Below are 20,341 nucleotides of genomic sequence, written 5' to 3'. Positions count from 1 at the left end.
GCTGCTCATCACAGAGGTGATATGAAGCAAGAGCTGATCAATTATCTCGCCCAAAGAAGCAGAAGTCATGGCTACTCGGCTGACTCAAAAGAAACAATTATAAATTGTTGCCAATTTAGTCGACCGGCGCGGGTCTTGGGGGAGAAGAATTGACCGGCTCTTCTGGAGGTGATGTTCTGAAGGAGTTTTAGTGGGTCATTAAGAATTAACTTTTATTCGCGGCTGCATCGTCATGCCCCTCCATGGGTATGGCGTCGTGTGTGGTCCTTGTGTCCGTCTACCTCTTAAACTTTAAACCATTAAAGACTATTTCCTATGAGGCCATTTCAAATGGTTTAGATGGGGGAGGGAGGGGGGGGGGGGATGCTGATAGGTCTCGGACTGTTTGGGCTGAGGGCTGCACATATTCTCTAAGCTGGGAGTTAGTGAGGTGTGTGGCAGGCGTGTCGTTACAGGGGCATGTTCAAGGTGAGGTTCATACATCAGAATGGCCCATTATACGTGCAGCCGACGAATAGCCATTAAGCTGGTGTGCTACGAATGCTGATGGAGTTATATCCATCAGCATAACCGTATGAAATTCAGTCCCTCTTCGAACACTATCTTGAATTTTAACTCATTGAACGATTGTATTTGAGAGGCCAAGACTGACGCCAAGTGTCGACTGAAATGGCTGTACTATCCAGGGTAAATAGGGCCCCGTGCCTCAATGAACAGCTCTGGAAAAATTTAAGAGACCACAGCAAAATTTTAGGTTTCTGAATTTATGAATTAATAATCTCATTTCTGAGTTTATGGGTATGCGTCTGTGTAAAATATACGAAAAGGGCTTCTTCCTTGTTTTATGGGTCTTCAGTCCTGCTTCTAGTAGCCTGTTATGAACTGTCCTAGCTGTGCACTTCACACCACTTCCCATTCATGAAAAAATGTCGGATGAGTTAACAGTCATCTCTGGCATTAGAAAAGTCGCTTCTGCCCTCTACCTGGCTGGTTTCTGGTCGTTCCCAGTGTCTCCTGCTTCACCTTGTTCTTGTGTACTGTTGCCTTAGAAATTTTGAGCCTGGAAGCAGCCTGCCTGGCAGTGTAGCCTTCTGCCAGCAGAACCAGGATTAAACCAGGATTTAAAAATGCAGATTATTTCAAAGTGTGGAGTGGTCCCTTCATTTTTTCCAGAGTTGCATGTACTGCACGTATCTTTAAGACTAATATTTTAAGCCTCCCGCTCATGCTCGGTGTCTTGGCTGCTTTCTGTTGGTGAGATAAGTTGTCTTTCAAGGTTCGGAGAATTTTGGTTGTCACTCCTTATACCTTGACAGTCTTCCAGTGGTGTGACTGGTTTGATGATGGCAAATGCTGCAGGGAGGGTGTTTGGACAGAGGGAGAGAGACTATGTTAATGCAGGATAATAGTTTTGTGGCTTCTACTGAGGATGAAGACTGGTCTGTGTTCTAGCTAGTGATGAATTTAATTCATTTGATGGTTGTGATGTGGCTCATAACGCCTGATACGCTGATCTAATGAACTCATAGTGGTATTTTCCTGCACCCATTTCTTACATTTAGTTTACTGTATCGTGAAACATTTTGTCTGTTTTATTTGTTTGTTAGACTTTTTTTCCCCGAGTCCATCATTTGGACCTAGGTTAGAGGTGGGTTGGTTTTGGTTTTTTTGCACTTGGTATTGCCTCAGGCAATTGTCACTGTACAAGTGCATCAGATTTTTCTGGGAGAGAATCTGTCTCTGTTACTGTGCCTAGACTGAAGGTACACAAAATAAATTAGGGTCTGGGTCGTTTATATTTGAATTGTGCTGTTTTGATACTCATGTCTTGTCTGGACGTGTTTGCCTTGGGTTGCTGGAGACGCAATAGAAACAGCATTTAAAAACATTACAATAACAGCAAGGCAGTTATTGTATGATATCAAGTGTGTTAATGGGGGGGGGAGAAAAAAATCCAGTATGGTGGTGTGATGCAAGATGAAGGGAGGGTCTTTCAGGAAAAAACTGGAACACTCAGTTTTTGGGTTTAATTAGCTTTATGGGGGCAGGACCTCATATTAGGGGGAGTCTACATTTAAATGATAGTTTTCGTAGCGCTAGAATTGTTACCATTGTTAGCAGCTGATAGCTACCGATGATACAAAGGAACATCAATGCAGACTGTCCCCAACTTACGACCTATGTAACTTACTAGTTACGACCACACACACTTCTGAAAAAAAAAAACAATAATAAAATTAAGTAAACGTATGTAAAAATAAATTTCGTGTGGCCATACAGAAAGGCCTAGTTGCTGCTGGTAATTACAGTATACGGCATGATTGATGGATGGCGATAAAAATGACAAATTACAGAATTGTTTACGAAAAATATCTAATAAGTCTGAGCTCAAGACGTTTTCTCATACCTGTGTGTTCACGGTTTTGTTACATTTAGGCCGGAAGCACTGATCTGTTGATGTATCGCCTCGAGGAAACATGAAACGGGGAAACTGAAAAACAAATGTAGGTGGTCAAAAAATAAATAATTGCTGGATTTCTGGGACTTTACTTGAGAGTGTAGAAATGTCCCAGTTTTCTTAACGTGAGAGAGACTTCTCACACGTAGCCTCACTGGGAGAACAAAAGTGGCGTGTCTTTCTCTTTTTTTGGTGTTTTTAAAGAGAAGATTAATTGCTGCGTCTGTCCCACAGTCTTCCCAGACTCCGGAGGGGTCAGACTGAATAATGCTATTACAGATTTTCTGCGTGCAGCAATCCGGGAGAATATAAGTCACTGCAGAATCAATACTAAGTTCAGAAAAAAATAATCATTTTCCTACATGATAAGGCTCGCCTGCGATGGGCTGGCCCCCCATCCTGGGTTGTTCCCTGCCTCGTGCCCATTGCTTCCGAGATAGGCTCCGGACCCCCCCGCGACCCAGTAGGATAAGCGGTTTGGAAAATGGATGGATGCATGGATAAGGCTGGCAAATCACTCACATTGCACGATGTTTAAAACCTGTGAAAATTATCTCACTTTAAAAATTATGTGGCTTTAAAACTGAGGAGCATCATAAATCGGTTTTAATTAAGACTACAGCTGAAATGTTGATTATATTGAAATGTTTCACAATCTCACTTTCACAGCAAGACAGAATGGATTAACAACGACTGTAAGAAGGATTGTTTCTACGGTAGCAAAATGATGTGCAGAATTTACAGCATTCTGAAAGTAATCCTTGTATCGACTAACTGAATTCCATCAATCAGTCTTCCAGGAGCCTGTCCCATGCAACTCAGGGATCAAGGCTGGGGTTCACCCTCAATGGGTTGTCAGTCAACCAGAGTACATATACACACAGTCACAGTTAAGGTCAGTTTAGAGATTCCATTTACATAAGAACATAAGAAATTTACAAACATGAGGAGGCCCATCAAGCTCGTTTGGGGAGAACTTAACTAATAGCTCAGAGTTGTTAAAATCTTATCTAGCTCTGATTTAAAGGAACCCAACGTTTTAGCTTGTGCTACAATAGCAGGAAGACTATTCCATACTCTAACTACATGCTGTGTAAAGAAGTGCTTCCTCAAAGTTTTAAAATGTTCTCCCGCTAATTTCCACTTATGGCCACGAGTTCTAGTATTTAAACTAATATTGAAATAGCCATTTGGCTGAACAGCATTATATACCTGGATCATGTCCCCCCTTAGTCTCCTTTGCTCGAGGCTAAACAGATGCAGCTCAGCTAACCTCTCCTCATACGACATTCCTCTAAGACCAGGAATCATTCTCGTAGCCCTACGTTGCACCTTTTCCAAGGCAGCAATGTCCTTCTTAAGGTATGGTGACCAAACCTGCACTCAGTATTCTAGGTGAAGTTTTACCAAGGAATTATATAATTGTAGCATCACCTCCCTTGACTTAAACTCCACACACCTAGAGATGTAACCCAACATCCTACTGGCCTTCCTTCACGACAGGGTCACCTTTCTTACAGTAACATGCAGTATTAAGTATTAAGCAGTATTAATACTGCTGTGTGCAGTAATCCTCATCCTGCAGAATTCAGTTTAATATTTATCTTCAAGACCACAGAAAGCTGTTCACTTTCTTACGAGGAGTTTCAGAGTCCCCCTACAGCTATATTAGATCTTCAGTTTATTGTTGCTGCATTCTGTGAGAAACGTGAAGGATCTTGTCAGATATCTTGTCTAAGTGTTGTCCAAACATCAGCTGAAGCGAGAAGCTATATTCAAAAGTTAAAAAAAAACAAGTTGCCATATAAGAAAAAGTCAAAACATACAAGCTCATAAATTCATTGATTTATTTCATGACAAATTCAGATTGCTAGCTGTGTAGCTATTGGCCCAATTTTCTTGATGGATTTTGATTGGCTGGATATCCTCCTGCCATATGCCTCTACACTACACCCACTCCAACTTGGGGGAGGATTATTCCACACCTTCTCCACCGTATACCATCACCCGCTCTTTTTTGTCTGACCTTTGGGTCACGGACTTTGCCGAGATATGTTACACATGGAAAGCACTGCTCACTCCACTTCAGAAGGCCAATGTGCACACCCACGTTCATCGTAGAGAGAAACAGGCTCAGCCGTTAAGTCCCCCCGGCCTAAGGGAGTGCAAGCCGTTTGTGTTATCTCGGCCTCTGTGGCACAGATGGGCCGTGTGGCATAGTAGGAATCTGGGTTCAGTTGTAGGACACCGGTGAGCTACTGTACAGGGAGGTCCTGCCATTGACCCTCTTAGCAGATACTTCTGTCCTGAATCAAAGCTACTCAGAGAATCCATGAGCTGTCAGTCTACTGGGAGTCATGAGGCATCACAGGTAAATTAAACAAATTCAATAAATTATATAATCGAAGCTTAGTTAGTCCTGAGGAAATCCAAAATCATTGCAGCAGAATGTTACATTTAAACTTTGTTGCAGTTCACGCTGTAGTTTAATTTTATGAATTTTGTCTTTATTTCCAGCGTGCAAGTTGTGCCGTTATAGAATGTAAAACAAACTATATCTTATGTCCCTTTTTTTAATGGAATATGACATTACAATTTATTTGGCCAAAACTTTTATCCAAAGCAACATACAACTCAGAGAGTGGGGTTGGGGGTCTTGCTCAAGGGTCCAGTAGTGAATCACTTTCGATCCCTGGGATTTGAAAAGGCAATCTACCTGTTACAGGCGCAGTGGTCTAACCCACACAGTCACACAGTTTTTTTGTTTTACTGAACTGCTGTCAGTAATTTCAAATGAAAACAGCTCTAAACTGCAAGGATTCAAGTGAGAATCCACACTAGACTTGACCTTAGTCGGTTGGGTGAGATACAGCTCTGTGTCTACATTAACAACAAAAGGTTGGTGCCAGATAGTTTTACAGGAATCCTCTGTTTGCAGTACCTTGAAACAGCTTAATAAGGGGTTGGTGATTCTGTTCATGATGACCTGCTGGGTTTGATGTTTTCTGAATAGTCATTCTCCTATATGTGTGAAAGGTATGGTCCCAGGAGAATCTTCCTGAACATGGAGGGACCACGGGGCAGGTAGGATCGCACCTGTAACGGCCTCCCCCCTTGTGTGTACACACAGCGTGCGGGGCTGCTGCTGGGGGTGTCGAGGATGAGGGCGAATCGGAGGCCGGCTGGATCGAGGGCGCTGCCATCTTGCTCTCGGTTGTCTGCGTTGTGCTTGTCACGGCTTTCAATGACTGGAGCAAGGAGAAGCAATTCAGGGGCTTACAGAGTCGGATCGAGCAGGAGCAGAAGTTCCAAGTTGTCCGTGGAGGCCAGGTCATCCAGCTTCCTGTGGCAGATATCGTGGTCGGCGATATCGCGCAGGTCAAATACGGTAGGTGTTTCCTCGGGGTCTCTTGGGTCTCTTTGATTTGCCGGGCTGCACTGAAAAGGTTGTTTCTCCCAGATGTGGAAAGAAAATGTCACGATGAATCCCGATGTGCCTCGCACTGCCGGAGATTATCTCTGTGAATTGTTCACACATTGGTTTTCAGACCAAAGTTCACACAATAGTTTTTTGAAATACTATCGCCCTAAAACTGATTACGATTCAAGGAGGGTATAGATGTTCAGGAGAAGCCCGTCCACACAAGTGTAACTAATTGTATTGAAAGTATAAACGGGGTCATTGTGATTGTTAGAGAGAGCACCCTGAAGCAATGCTTCAGCTCTCACGGGTTTGCAGTTTGCTTCTTTTAAGTTAGGGAGCCCAATGGTTGTTTTCTACACTGTTTGCTTTGCCTCTATGTCTCATGCTTTTCCTCTCAATTTGTTCTCTATCATGAAAAACCATATTCTTTTCCACATCTTCTTCAAATTGGCACGACTGTTTTAGAGACACTGCCCTTCCCCGACTAACACACAAAGGCTGCTTTAATATCCTGATGAAACCAATTATTGGGGAACATGGGGGGGTCGCACCTAACTGAAGTGCGATGAGGTCAGCAACAGCTAAGTCCATTAGAGAGGATGAGGGGGTGGGGGGGTATCCATTTAACCTGACAGCCGCGGAAAGAGCGGCGCTCGAAATCTGCACGGCTGACTTCACTTTGGATATTACGTATTGAACCTTAAGTACAATTTCACTCATGTTCGAGATGCAATTTAGCATTTTTTTTCCCAGTCGTGTCAACAGTGCTGTAGCTGTGTGTTTTATTGCTTTTTTTTTTCGTTTTTTTAATTAAAGGTGACCTACTTCCAGCCGATGGGATCTTAATACAAGGAAATGATCTGAAGATTGATGAGAGCTCCTTAACAGGGGAGTCGGATCACGTACGGAAAGCGCCGGACAGAGACCCCATGCTCCTCTCTGGTCAGTGCAGCTTTTGCGGTGCTTCCTTGGTCCATCCTTTGTGTTTGACCTCGTGTCTCGTTGTGGAGCAAAGGACTGTTGGGTCGTGGCATAAGTCTCCAGGTCACCCTGCCACCCTTTCCCCGTCATGTTCTTTCGCATTATGTCCGTTCGCTAGTCCCCGCTGGCCGGGTCCCCTCGTGTGCACAGAATCAATCATTCAACTCACAACTTTCTGATGTTTTCCAGAGGGATGGAAATCATAATTTCAGAGGGAAAACAGTATGTTCAGCTACCATGCTAACTTATCTTAGCATCGTGTGATAAATCTTAGAACTAAGAACTAACATTATTTGACCTTACAATATTGTTGTTCTTACCTTATATTTTGAGATACTTTCAGAAATTCACAGTTCATGAAGCAGGCATTTTTCCTAATGTTAAAGTTCTTGAATTAATAACAACTAATACAATAATCTGCTTAGGGATTTAGTTGCGTTGGTTTATGTGCTCAGTCTTCACAGAGTATTCAACTAGGTTGTTTCAAACAAAACCTTGGTCTGGATTTTTACTTTCTGGACCTGAACTATCCATGTCTCTATGTACCTAATTAATGTTTCACTGTCCTGTTACATTCAGTGATTCAGTTTTGCATATATACAGAGTATATACTGGATCTAGAGGAGTGAGTAAGCATCAAACAAGTCATATTACAGTCCTCATTGGCACCAGTCAACCGCCTTATGCTTTGACACCGATGCCATTTTTTTATGACCTCTGTATCTTTTTCCAACGCATAAGCAACAGAGATCCAGCTTTATCTCTCCGTCTTAGAGGGCCAGAATTGCCCTTCGGATAGCTCTCATTCCACATGTTGGGTCCAGGAGCTGAACTGTGGAACATGGAATCTTGGAACTGTGGCTTTGGTGTCCCAGTGCCCAGAACAGCTGGCTCCCCTATGCAGGTACCCACGTGATGGAGGGCTCAGGGCGGGTGTTGGTCACCGCAGTGGGGGTCAACTCCCAGACAGGCATCATCTTCACACTTCTGGGTGCCAGCGGAGAAGAGGAGGAGAAGAAGGAAAAGAAAGGTATGTCCTTCAGTCACATTCTGTGTCATGTGCAGTTCAGGACTTAGAAGCGCCAATGGGACTCAGACTCCATCTGGCATTTCGGAATTGCAGAGTAAAACGCTACAGGGATAGTGTGATACTTCCCATTTCCTAGAGTCCTGCAGTTTTGGAGAAATATTTCGTCTCAGGTGATTATTTTGCACTGCAGCGCAGTGAAATGTTTTTGACTTTTCTTTTTTTTTTTTGCGATGGTTTTTTTTTTCCACCGACAGTGGAAATGTTATTACTGGACTTGTGCTTAATGAAGCAATTTAGCTTATTTTCATAAGAACGGACAGCGGGAATGTCTGACAAATGCGAATATCACATGCAGGTAAAGCAAATCGCCTAAAATGACTTTTCATATTTGACCGGCATTTGGGTATTTTCGGTAATATTAAGAAAGGATTCTGTACAGTTGTGATAATTGTCCAGCAGCATAGATTTCCACGCAGGTATAATAGCATTGAAATATCGTGAGCGCTCCTAACGTATTTCTATGCCAGCGTGGGCAGAGCAGTTTGTAGCACTGTGATAAGTTCCCCCCTACTCACGAAGGACTAGCAGTGTAACCTTCTCACTGAGCATCTGGTCACATCCGCCTTATTGTCTTATTCTGGAAATCACCATACAGGTGAGGCAGTGGAGAATGGCCAGCAGACTACAGGTAGAGTATATTCCTGCACCACTGTACACCCCCCCTCCACCCCCCGAGGGCACGGGGGGGGGGGGTGTTTTATTGGTGCCATCACAGTTTGATCGTTGCCCACTGACCACTCCTGTAAATCGCCTCGACTCCAGCCCGCTCCCTCCATGCCCCCCTGCCATCTTTGATTCAGCTTCTATCACGAATGATTCTTTCGCTTAAAATGGGGAGCGCTACCATCTCCTCCTTTTAAGTGTGGGGGGAAAAAAGGGGGACACGTCATATTCATGTACCAGTGAACTGATCTGGGGGTGAATTACCTACCCACTGACAGAATGAGGGGCCATCGCACTGCATGTCAGCATCGCCCCAACGCTGCCCTTGTTTACACAACTGCAGCCACGGAAACGATATTGATTTTAATCATAATTCCCAGTGTCACTTGATTAAAACCATAAGCACTTATAGACTAAGCTATTGCTCAACAGTGGTCTGATAGGCCCAACTCTATAAACCAAAATTTATATATATATATATATATAATTTTATTTCACCTTTGCGGTGAAGGCTAGTTTGGGAAGAGGCTTTACTTCAGGGTGACCTCTTTCACTGCAAAGGTGAACACACTGACCTGAGATCAGTTGCAGTGTATCTTGCTGCATTCCTGAACTTGTACCCCTTCAGCTAAAATTTGTGTCAATCGGGGGTGGAGTCTGGTGGCATCCTCCCTAAATCAGTGTTTCTCAAACCAGTCCTTGGTGACCCCCAGACAGTCCATGTTTTTAATCCCTCCCAACTCTCAGGGGGTCCCTGAGGACTGATTTGAGAAATCCTGCCTTAAATGATTGGAGGAAACCGCAATGTAGTCGTCCCAAGCGAGATGGGAGACAAGCAACATGCCTGCAAACATTTGTTGTTTTACAACGGAACCTTGTTGCTCGTACTGCAACCCTTTGAAATTTTATTTAATTACCAAGTGACTGAATAAGAAATGAAAAAAAACACCAATCTGATAAATTCCATTGCTTTTAAGTTGTTCGTAGATGAAGCACTAATCTATAATGTATGTCTGGGCTGATATCATTGTTCCCTAAAAATCTGTAGCCACTGATAAGAATAATCAGTATGCATGTGCATAGTTGCATCATTTCCTGTGACCTCTTTGGCAGTCAATGAACTATAATCATTATATAGATGAATTCATTCACAAGTTGATTCCCCCCCCCCTTACTGGTTACAGGTTTTGTTAAAGGGAAATGGGTCAATTCTTGCTTATAGTGCCATTGGTCATTGTGTTGTGTTATATTTTACGTTATTGTGTTGTTGTTTATCCATACTGTGCGTGACGCTGTCATGTTGCATTGTGGACGTCGTTATGCCTGATAGATTGTATTCTTCTAGACCTTTCTGTTGGAGCAGTTCATAGATCAGTGCTAATCATGGTGATGAGGCTCCTAACCATGCTATTTTTGTTCACTGTTGCCCTTCTTATCCATTATTACTTGCTAGACCACTCCCATCCGTCCTCCCACCCCATCGCAACAATAACTACCGATGGGGCTGCGGGCGCTGCTGGTAGTGCCAGCCTAGTCAATGGTACGTTGAGAAGACCTCCCAGTCGCTCTGGGTATCTCCATCTCCAGCTGTCTTGACTTTCCTCTCTCTGCTGACTGTATTGTACATCCCTCTGATATGCATGTCGCCGGAACTTAATCTTTTACTTTCTTTTTTAATTTTTCTTCCTCCTTTTTTTCTTTTTGAGTATTATTGACTGACTAGGAATGCCACAATAAGTAATTGTGCTAAGCATAATTAGCTCATTGCTAAAACACAACATATTGGCACACTCTGGACGCACTGGGCTTTTAGGACCGGGGGTGGCATAAAGAGTTGGTTTAGTCTGATCCGCATTATTTATACAGTTTATTATTATTATAATTTTTTTTTTTTTTTGCAAGCTGAGAGCGATTGTAACTGATAACAGTCAACGGTGGTTACGAACTGTACCATGTGTCTTTAAATTATAACAATAAGTCTTTGAGATATTTAAAAAAAAAAAAATGAAATTTATATGAAGTTTTATATAGGCCTAGATTTCCAGGGTCGCCCAAAATGTGATGGCCCACATTCTCAGACCTAGAACATGAAAGTGGGACAGAACCCTCTGGGCGAAGTCTTCCGGTGTGTGTGTGTGTGTGTGTGTGTGTGTGTGTGTGTGTGTCTGCGTGTGTGTGTGTGTGCGCACGTGCGTGCGTGTGTGTGTGCACGTGCGTGCATGTGTGTGTGTGAGAGAGACAGAGAGAGAGACACACACACAGAGACTGTATATTCAAAACCGTGCGGGTCTTACACCAATCATAGAACGGCTATCATTTTAAGTTCCAATCTTAATATGAATTACAAAAATGTACACCTGTATTGTGGCACTTCCTTCAGCATGCAAACTCGATTAACAGTTAGATAGCATGTTGGGTACTAAATTCACAACAATTCATAAGTTATTTTTATTTGAACTTTTGTCTTCCTACATTACACCTGAAAGGGAAGATGTCCTAGGAAGACTTAGGTAATAAAATTAATGTAATTATACAATTTATATAATTATTGCAGGCTTGAAGATTTTAAAACCACTACAGAAGAATTAGCTATATCCAAAATTAGCACATAATGAGAACAGAAGTGGAGCTGTCTAAATTGTCCTTATATTTACTTTTTCCATCAATAGACATAAAAGTTGTGGTGCTCTCATCTTTTTAGCGTTTTTAGAGTTATATGCATTAACACAAAATAAAGAAACTTGTAAAATATTATTACTGGTATCTTTTGTTTTACATCGAAAAACTGTTTGAGTATACATTTTATAAACGTGTTTTATAGCATCTGAAATAGTGTTTCGAAAGGTTTGCACTTTCCTCATTTTCAGTTGACCTTGTAGAAATATCGATAGACGTTGTTAAACAGTTTCTCCCCTGCAAGCACCAACCTGTTTCATCTTAAAAACAAAAAACATGCAGACCTAATGTTTACTTAACATATCTTAGAAATTATGAGGATTATAGGTGGTTTATTTTGGCAGTGTCCAGTCTAATGAAGACTCACACGTCTAGTGCTGGAACTAGTATTCCTGTTACTTCTCTCGGCGTATGATTAAGATAGCTTATGACGAAAGCTCCACGTTTCCACTCAATTCCCATGTTTTACTTTCCTGTTGTGGTGTTGCATGCGCATCCCGCGTCTGCGTGACGTCATGCATGCTGTGTGTCTTACTCTGGCTCTGTCTGCCCCCTCCCCTCTCCTACGTGTTCAGTTCGTGACCTGTGTGTCCTGGTTCATACCTGAATGACCTTTCTCATGTGATTGACATTGTCCTTCCTTCTGGTCGCTTTGCCTTGATTATGTCGCTTGTAAAAATCTTGACATAGACCAAATATGCAGGGAATTTCTTGAGTTTCAGGTTCGCACTGTGATAAAAAACAGTTTTCGTGATTTTACCAGGCGGGGATATTACACATAAGTTTAACTGTATCCTATTACAATTGTTTCCACTTTTAATAAATCTATGCATGCAATAAATTCTTTAACAAATATTAAATGTTAATATATACACCCTCAAATATCATATAAACCTATAAATCTTGTATTTATTGATGGATTTCTGACTTCTGTTGACCTCAAACAGCGTCAAGGTCAGTTTTGGATACAGATACATTTCTTCTTCAGCTGCCAAGGGAGCTGCGTAAAGCGATTAATCAACTTCAGTGAATCAGAGCTTTCCCTGACAAATTTCTCCTACTGCATCCCATGGCATAAAAATCGCATCCTTTTTCAATAATCGGCTATAAAATGTCCCCGTCCTCTATTCCTTTACTTTTGTCTTACATATGCATATCCAGAATTTAAGATATCTGGTTGCTTAACACATTTTTCAAACCCCTAAAAGTGGTGTCATTAGTTATATTAAAGGGAGAATAATTGTTATTAAATTTTAATTAAATCTTAAAATATAATAGTTTAGGCAGCTATTAATAAACTATGAGAGTAATGCATACATATATTATTCACAATTTTTCAAATTACAATTAAAAATCCATGCTGTAGGATCAGATACGGATAGATAATATATAGGACTCTATCTGAGCTGAAGCTTAAATTAATTAGTTATGATGCAGCATTTTTGTTATGTATGTTATTGTCACAGAGATGTAAAATAAATATTCATTTTTCTGTCTTCCTTTTTTTTGATTTCACTGTGACGTCTCTGTGATGAATGTTTTATCGTCTGCTTTTGTTATTTTTGTTCTTTGTCTCGTATGTCTTCATCGTAGGTAAAATGCAAGATGGGAATTTGGAGAACAGCCAGACCAAAGGTAACCCACTTTCGCTTTCCCGCTGTGTGCTTCCGCCCTGTTACAGTGCATCACTGAGCCGTCCACTCGCCCCCCCCATGTCTGTAGCCACAGACCGATGCAATCTCCAACCTCCTCTTCTCTATACATGCGGTTGTGACTATTTTTTGTGGGTTGTTTGCTGGTTCGATGATCATGGCGCAGTATGAGCCTCAAATCACGTTTGTCAGTGATACCCGTAAGTGTAGGTAATGTCTTCTTTCCGAGTTGGTTGCCCTCATGTTTACCGCAATACGTAGGGAATATATCGCGGCGTATGAAGATCAAATGTATGTTGTATTTTGCCTGTGTGTGAAATTATGACAGATGAAATATGCAATTTAAGACATGTAATCAGTCGTGAGATAAGAACTACTGGATTTGATTCTCATTGCTTGGATTTATTGTTCACTTGCCCCTCACCTCGCTGATACTTCCAATAAAACTAAATATCGTTTGATCTTTGAATGGGAAACAATTTGGAGTTTGGGTGAGAAATTCAACAGAGAGTAGGAAGGACTTGACATCCAAACTATAGTCTAATGATGGTCTATCCCAATATAGTAAGGTGGGTCACCTGCATACGGTTCTGAAACATTGTCTGCTTATCTTAAGCTGTCTTGTACTTTTTGCAATACTGTTGCCAAAATCCTATATTTGGTAACAATCGTTTATTGCGGACATGCATTTTAACCAGAAATCATGCGGCATGGATTAGTTATCAGTGCTCAGGGCTGGTTTAATGACCGATGTGTGATGATCTTGAGTTATAACTGCACCACCACAGATGTGGGCAATGTTGTGGTACTGTGCAATCGGCGATAGCACCCATTTGAATGCGATGGATGACCGCAGACAGGCCTTAGCCAGTGTGGCGAGGTGAGGAGCACTCCTCCCAGAAGTATCCCGTTGAGTCTTGCGACCGTATGTTTTTAGCAGTGAAAAAACAGGACGGCGCGGCCGCCATGGAGATGCAGCCTCTGAAGAGTGCCGAAGGCGGCGAGTCTGATGAGAAGGAGAAGAAAAAGGTCAACGTCTCCAAGAAGGAGAAATCAGTCCTTCAAGGAAAACTGACCAAGCTAGCTGTTCAGATCGGCAAAGCAGGTAATGAACATGGCCAGTATCGACGCCTCAACGAATCTCAAAGTGAGCCTGTTGGATTTCATAAATCATTTGCTCTAAATAGGAAGACATTCACAGGAGTGCTATAGTTGAATGCCTAAGAACCATTCTCAAGCTGCCAGAGTAATGCCACAGTTGGGCCCTTGTGCACGGCCATTAACTCCAACAGATCTCGCTCTGATTCTCACCTGCATGCCATTTTTTGACATAGCATCTGCTAAAAAATGAAGTATATATAAATAAAACATATTTGCCAGGCATAATCATATGAACAAAAGCTCTGAGTAAGCAACATGCCTGTCATCTTGCTGCCTTTAGGTTTGGTGATGTCTGCTATCACAGTGATCATCCTGGTTCTGTACTTTTGCATCGATAACTTTGTGGTCCTGAAAAGACCCTGGTTGCCGGAGTGCACACCCATCTATATCCAGTACTTCGTCAAGTTCTTCATCATCGGAGTCACGGTGCTGGTAGTAGCCGTTCCGGAAGGCCTTCCCTTGGCCGTCACCATCTCCTTGGCCTACTCCGTCAAGGTATCCACAACGTGACGAGTCCTCTGCTTCAATACTTCGCCAATAGATGCTAATCATAAGTGCCCCTGTGGGAAAGTCTTCGTTAGTTCCCGCTTGCAAAGTTTAGCTTGAGTTCATCTAGATATTTCCAAAGTGTAAGGGGTAGTTTCGTGTATAAAAGCAAGTTAAAAACTACCTTTGCAAAGAAGCTTCAGAAACTCAACAAAAGTTAATCCCTCCGAAGTAGCCGCAACATTTTTTTCACTGAATTTGAGTTCTTTGATCACATAAGCCATTGCATGGCGCAACTCTGTTTTATGTGGTGCATTGAAAAAGAAAAAATTTAGATTTGTGTTTCTATGTTATTCTTTAACGTTTTGATTCTCTTGATTTATGGAACAATTCATTTAAAATATTCAGCGTGGTCTGCTTCTACAATGACTAGCTTCCCTCTAAAATTTGTGTTCAGATGCTTGTGGGATAATGATGAGTAAGTTCATCTGGTAGCAGTAATGTTCTCTGCCAGTGGGTTGATTACACCACAGATCCCAGTAGACAAGGCCACAAGTCCATTTTTTATAAGGCTCCCAAGTCCATTTTACATAAAAAGAAAAGAGCATTAGCTAAAAATGGAGACAACATCAGTTTCTTGCCATATCCCAGACTATCACTAAAGGTTATTCTATTTTTATCTTTATTTTGAAAATTGTAAAGTATGAATGGTGTCAAGATATTCTGAGTGAAGGTTCCCACAGCAGACATGGAGCCTGGTTGCTGTGTTATGGATACAATGATTGTCTTGATCACAACAAATTCAGTGGCTGCCAATTGCATTAACTCTGCATTTATTAACCCAAAACCACCAGAAAATGATGAAGGACAACAACTTGGTGCGGCACTTGGACGCCTGCGAGACCATGGGCAATGCCACCGCCATCTGCTCGGACAAGACGGGCACGCTGACTACCAACCGCATGACAGCAGTGCAGCTTTACGTGGCCGACGTCCACTACAAAGAGATCCCTGACCCTTCTGTCCTGCCCCCCAAAACTTTGGAGATACTAATCAACGCCATTTCCATCAACAGTGCCTACACCACTAAGATTCTGGTAAGGTTTTTCTCCTAGAAATAGTTGTTTCTTTCTGGGGTTCTGGGACATGCATTTTTGCATATGGCTGGTTTACCACATAGCTAAATTATGCTCTTACATCCCGTCACAGTTGACGGGAATGAAACAATTTGACGTTTGTCGCTAAGACATCGCTTCAAATTAATGAACACAGACAAATCTCATGGTATTAGTTATGCAATAATTAAATATTTCCTGCCATAGAATTGCTTTATTGCATCAATAGGAATGCATAGTAAATAATAAAAGGCATAAAAGCCTTGAATCAAATCCAGCTGAAGCCAGTAAGAATTTCCAAAGATATCCTAAAAGCGTTCCTGACATGGGAGGTGCCCTACATTTTGAATGGCTCCAATGAAATGGTGGTAATTGGAATGAGCATTTTTAGCCATCTGAGTGGGCAGGTCTTGTCTTGGGAGTCAGACCCATTAAAGAGTACCGGACTCATACGTTTCAGTGTTTGCTTCTGGGAATCACCTCATTGGGTCTTGGGTGCAGAAAGAATTGGCATGTATGTTCTGTATCGTTGCAGTGTTACTTAGCAAGTTTCAGAGCATTTATTTTAATCAGGTGGAGGGGGGTAACTTTACTGCAACATTTATTGATTGGCTGAATAGCTTTCCAACTAATGGATCTATATTGCATGTTAATTATTATGGAATTAATCAAATGAATAGTTCAAACGAAACTGAAATGCCATCGGCGTGTTAATCAGGGCGGTGGCAGTTGGACACATAGGACACATCCCGCTGTCTGTGTACCGTGTGTGAGGGTGTGGCCTGTTCTGATCCACTAAACCATGCGCTCCCACCTGGTCCCAAACAAGTTGTTTGGATACTATCCCGGGCCACCTGTGTCATGTGTCATGGCTCCATCGGCGAGTAATCCTCCTCCTGGTCGCCGCGGAAACACAAACACACAAAGGGTGGAACGAGCACACACACACAGACACACACACAGACACACACACAGACACACACACACACACACACCACCATCTGTTTGACTGACACAGCTCGCTTCCCTTAACAGGGAGTGAGGAGCTAATCAAAGGCCTCTTGTCACACGCCATGTGCAACTGAAATACTCTCCTTATTTTGTTAGGATTTACACGTACTGTTCAGGGTAATTAAAAAGTTAATTTTGCTTTCTGTGATGACTTTGGTTCCCTGTGCACATTTAGCATAGCAATTGATTATCTATCTAGAATCACTTGCAAATTAAGTTGGGTTCAGTCAAGAGAGGGATTGAATTGGGATGCTATCTATAATGGTATTTGTATAAAGCCTATATTTGTTGTCGCCCTACTTGTTTAGTGGATGATTTTATCCCAAACTGTGTGATGTTCTGGAACAATTCAAGTTGAGTATCTTGCCCAAAGATTCTCCCACAGACTTGGTCATGAACCCAACAATCCCAAACCAACCCACTGTACACTACCTTCTCTGTATCTGTTACGTATAACAGCCTGTTGTAGATCACCACATGTTTTAAATTGCAGTCAAACGCAGAAGCATTTTACCAGTTCATCATCACAGCCTTGCCAAATCCAGAAACACAACGCAAAGACGTGGAGAACATGTGAATTACAGGATTCTGTAGCTACAAGGCACCTTTTCAACAAGGGAGCTGATTGGCAGACTCACAGCTGTAACGCTACGAAACACAAATATTGATTAATCAGAACTGTTCAATGCGAAGAAGCAGGTAGGATAGTTGCTGAGGAAGTGGATTGGTACCCAGAAGGTTACTGGTCTGGCCATGTTGGGTCTTGCTCTTGTACCTTGTACTAAATTGGTCAAATTTCCTTCTATATTATAACATTAAATTGAACATCGGCAAAGCAATGATGAAGTGAATTAATTCAATTCTGCGTACAATTATTTTAATAATTAGGTGTGGATGATTACAATGTAGGGGGCGGCATGGTGGTGCAGTGGGTAACACTGTTGCCTCACACCTCTGGGACCCGGGTTCGAGTCTCCGCCTGGGTCACATGTGTGTGGAGTTTGCATGTCCTCCCCATGTCGTCGTGGGGTTTCTTCCGGGTACTCCGGTTTCCCCCCACAGTCCAAAAACATGCTATGGCTAATTGGAGTTATTAAATTGCCCGTAGTTGTGCATGTGTGAGTGAATGGTGTGTGAGTGTGCCCTGCAATGGGCTGGCCCCCCATTTTTTGTACATTTTATATGGTTGTACATTTTTTTCTTGTTTCTTTTTTTTGAATGACTGAATGCAGTATATTCAGCTGTCACTCTCCTACTGGCATAAATGGCATCTTAGATACTGTAAAATTCACCAAAATCTATTCTAAGTGGGCTTCACAATGTGTAAAATTCATCCTCAAGATCTAAAGTAAATGTGTTACACTAGCGCAAGAGTAAAACACACAATGAGTCTGCACTGGTTTAATTTAACTCTGATGGCAGCATGTTTGGTTAGTGTGGAGAAAAAGAAACAAAGGGGATTCATGTTTCATCACACTCTGTAGGACACTGCATTGCAGAAGACCTGAGGACCACGTAACAGTTTATATTCAAACGGTACCAAGGTGTGAAGCAGGTACCTCTCTGTCCAGACTCCTGCCGGGTTTACGGATAAGTGCATACTGGAGTCCCTCGCACCAAACAGAAAATGTGCAGTGAACAAAGACTTGTGAATGCGCGCTCCACGTATGAGGCAGTCCAGTAAAGTTTGTCACAAACCTGGAGCTAGATAGGCGTGTGAGAGTCCTGTAGGTGAAGTAGCCAATAGCTTTCCGGAAAAAAACAAATCTCCTGGAGGCGCTGGTCTCACTGTGTCAACTTCTCCAGAATCAGAAGAAAGGCTTTGATCCTCACATAAAGCCAGGCCTGATATCCATTTCAATAAAGGCATCTCCTCTACAATGTAGACCTTCGCCAACGGGAGGCTCTCTTCACCCAACCACGTTATTGCCTTAATAACGTGGTGAATGGAACCCCTCCCTCTACCTGTCAGATATTTACAGCACCGTTCCAGAAGCCCAGGAAATGTCAACTTCTCTGGACCACTAGACGGTTTATTTTAGTATTACATTACTATTATTTAAGTACTTCAAAGGAAATCCATGATTCGCCTTTTCAGAAATACAAGATGTGCTTCATCTTCTTTAGATCGATGGGATCACATTCTTTGTCGTTCCTTTGCGTAGCCTGAGGAAAATGACATTTGGCAAAATAACAACAATGCCAATTCCATCGCAGTCTACTATTCAACTGCTTATTTTCAGTGTAAGATCATTAGGATTGTCGCTCAGCTTAGTTTCAATGTAGCTGTTTGCTGTCCAACCCCAAATACGATAGTCTAACTGTACAGTTGATATGATACTACCCAGGATATTTTAGCCACAGATCAAGCATTTAGCTGAAAGATTGTTCAGGTCTGTGTTTATATGTGTGCTGGTTGGTGGTGTAGCTTATAATAATCGATCCCTTATTGTCCCATCGATCCATATTGGCACATAATTTAGTGGGTATGCTATGCGCACCGGCAAATAACCAAAAACATCAGCAGGGATAGATATGTTCCTATATATGATTACTAGATGTTTAGGGTACATTTGTGAGCAGACAGGCCATGACGTCCTGCACCTACTGTAAAGGTGAAGGGAATCGACACCAGATTCACAGTCTTCCTAAAGAGGCAGTTGCATTTTTTCAGATGCAGATATATTAGTTCCCTACTGATACGGAACGTTTGGTGTTTCTAGGAATACGCTCATTATAGAGGGTGTATCGGTCACTGCGTTGTATGCGTGACACTGTGCCCGGATAACCGTGCCCTCCCTGGAGAGGGCAAACATCCTGTGCATCACAGATCCTCCATGACATCTCTTTTTAACAAGGTGTGAAGCAGTGAGGCCTGGGGGCCGATAATTTACCTTGACATGACTAACGAGAAAGGAAGCATCTGATCTGACCCTAAGGTCTATCGTAACAGTAAAATTATAGCGATACTTGACTAGGTGTTTAATAAGTTTAATAGGTGTTAGGTTTAAAAAGTATTTAAAAGTACATTTTTATTTTAAAAAGTGTTCAGTGCTAGAGTGTCTCATATATTAAGACATCTTTGGAATGTGATTCCAATAAAATCAACCTTGTATTTCTGAAAATTATTGTAATAAAATAATATTTTGGGGTCGGCACCTGGTCCTGGGTTATTCCCTGCCTTTCAACCAGAGCCTGTATGATTGGCTCTGGAGCACCGCAACCCTGCATGGGACAAGCGGGTATGAAAACTGGATGGATGCATAATATTTTAAGCACCTCTTTTGTCATTTGCACTGCTATCAACCGGCCAAAAAAAAAAACAGAAAAGCCCAATTCACCTGCTAGCTTGTGCCTCAGAAGCGTGAACACGGTGGTGACCTTATTGGTGGAGGCATGGATGGGGGGTTTTGGGGGGGCGGGGCTTTGGAAATTGGAGTGATGAGCCTGGGGTGAGCGAGGTGGGGGAGAGGTGAGGAGGAAATAGACGCTGCCAGCTTCCCCTTGACCATATGCCTCTGCCTACTGGAGTAGGCGCTGACCATGGCGCAAGCAGCTGCTCCCTGCACCACGAGCACGCTGGGCCCCTGCCAAGGGCTTAGGGACGACGTCAGACAGGAGCGG

At 42.4% G+C, this 20,341-nt stretch overlaps 1 protein-coding gene across 15 annotated transcripts in view; it reads left to right on the top strand.

Moving 5' to 3' along the window:
• Positions 1-20,341, top strand: part of atp2b2 (ATPase plasma membrane Ca2+ transporting 2) — a 132,447-nt gene that overhangs the window by 95,238 nt on the left and 16,868 nt on the right. For 8 of the 15 annotated variants that reach the window (XM_049022082.1, XM_049022087.1, XM_049022083.1 and 5 more), the window contains 9 exons: positions 5,589-5,846; positions 6,699-6,824; positions 7,768-7,893; positions 8,549-8,581; positions 10,070-10,156; positions 12,886-12,927; positions 13,882-14,049; positions 14,386-14,600; positions 15,446-15,688. In XM_049022082.1, coding sequence (XP_048878039.1) covers positions 5,589-5,846; positions 6,699-6,824; positions 7,768-7,893; positions 8,549-8,581; positions 10,070-10,156; positions 12,886-12,927; positions 13,882-14,049; positions 14,386-14,600; positions 15,446-15,688 — 1,298 coding nt within the window. The remainder of the gene's footprint in view (positions 1-5,588; positions 5,847-6,698; positions 6,825-7,767; positions 7,894-8,548; positions 8,582-10,069; positions 10,157-12,885; positions 12,928-13,881; positions 14,050-14,385; positions 14,601-15,445; positions 15,689-20,341) is intronic. The other 7 variants (XM_049022088.1, XM_049022095.1, XM_049022090.1 and 4 more) reach the window with 4 other exon arrangements.

This window comes from Brienomyrus brachyistius, chromosome 8 (genome assembly GCF_023856365.1).
Source record: "Brienomyrus brachyistius isolate T26 chromosome 8, BBRACH_0.4, whole genome shotgun sequence".
Lineage (NCBI taxonomy): Eukaryota > Metazoa > Chordata > Actinopteri > Osteoglossiformes > Mormyridae > Brienomyrus > Brienomyrus brachyistius.
The sequence above is the reverse complement of the archived record's forward strand: the minus strand, read 5'-3'. Positions and strand labels throughout refer to the sequence as shown.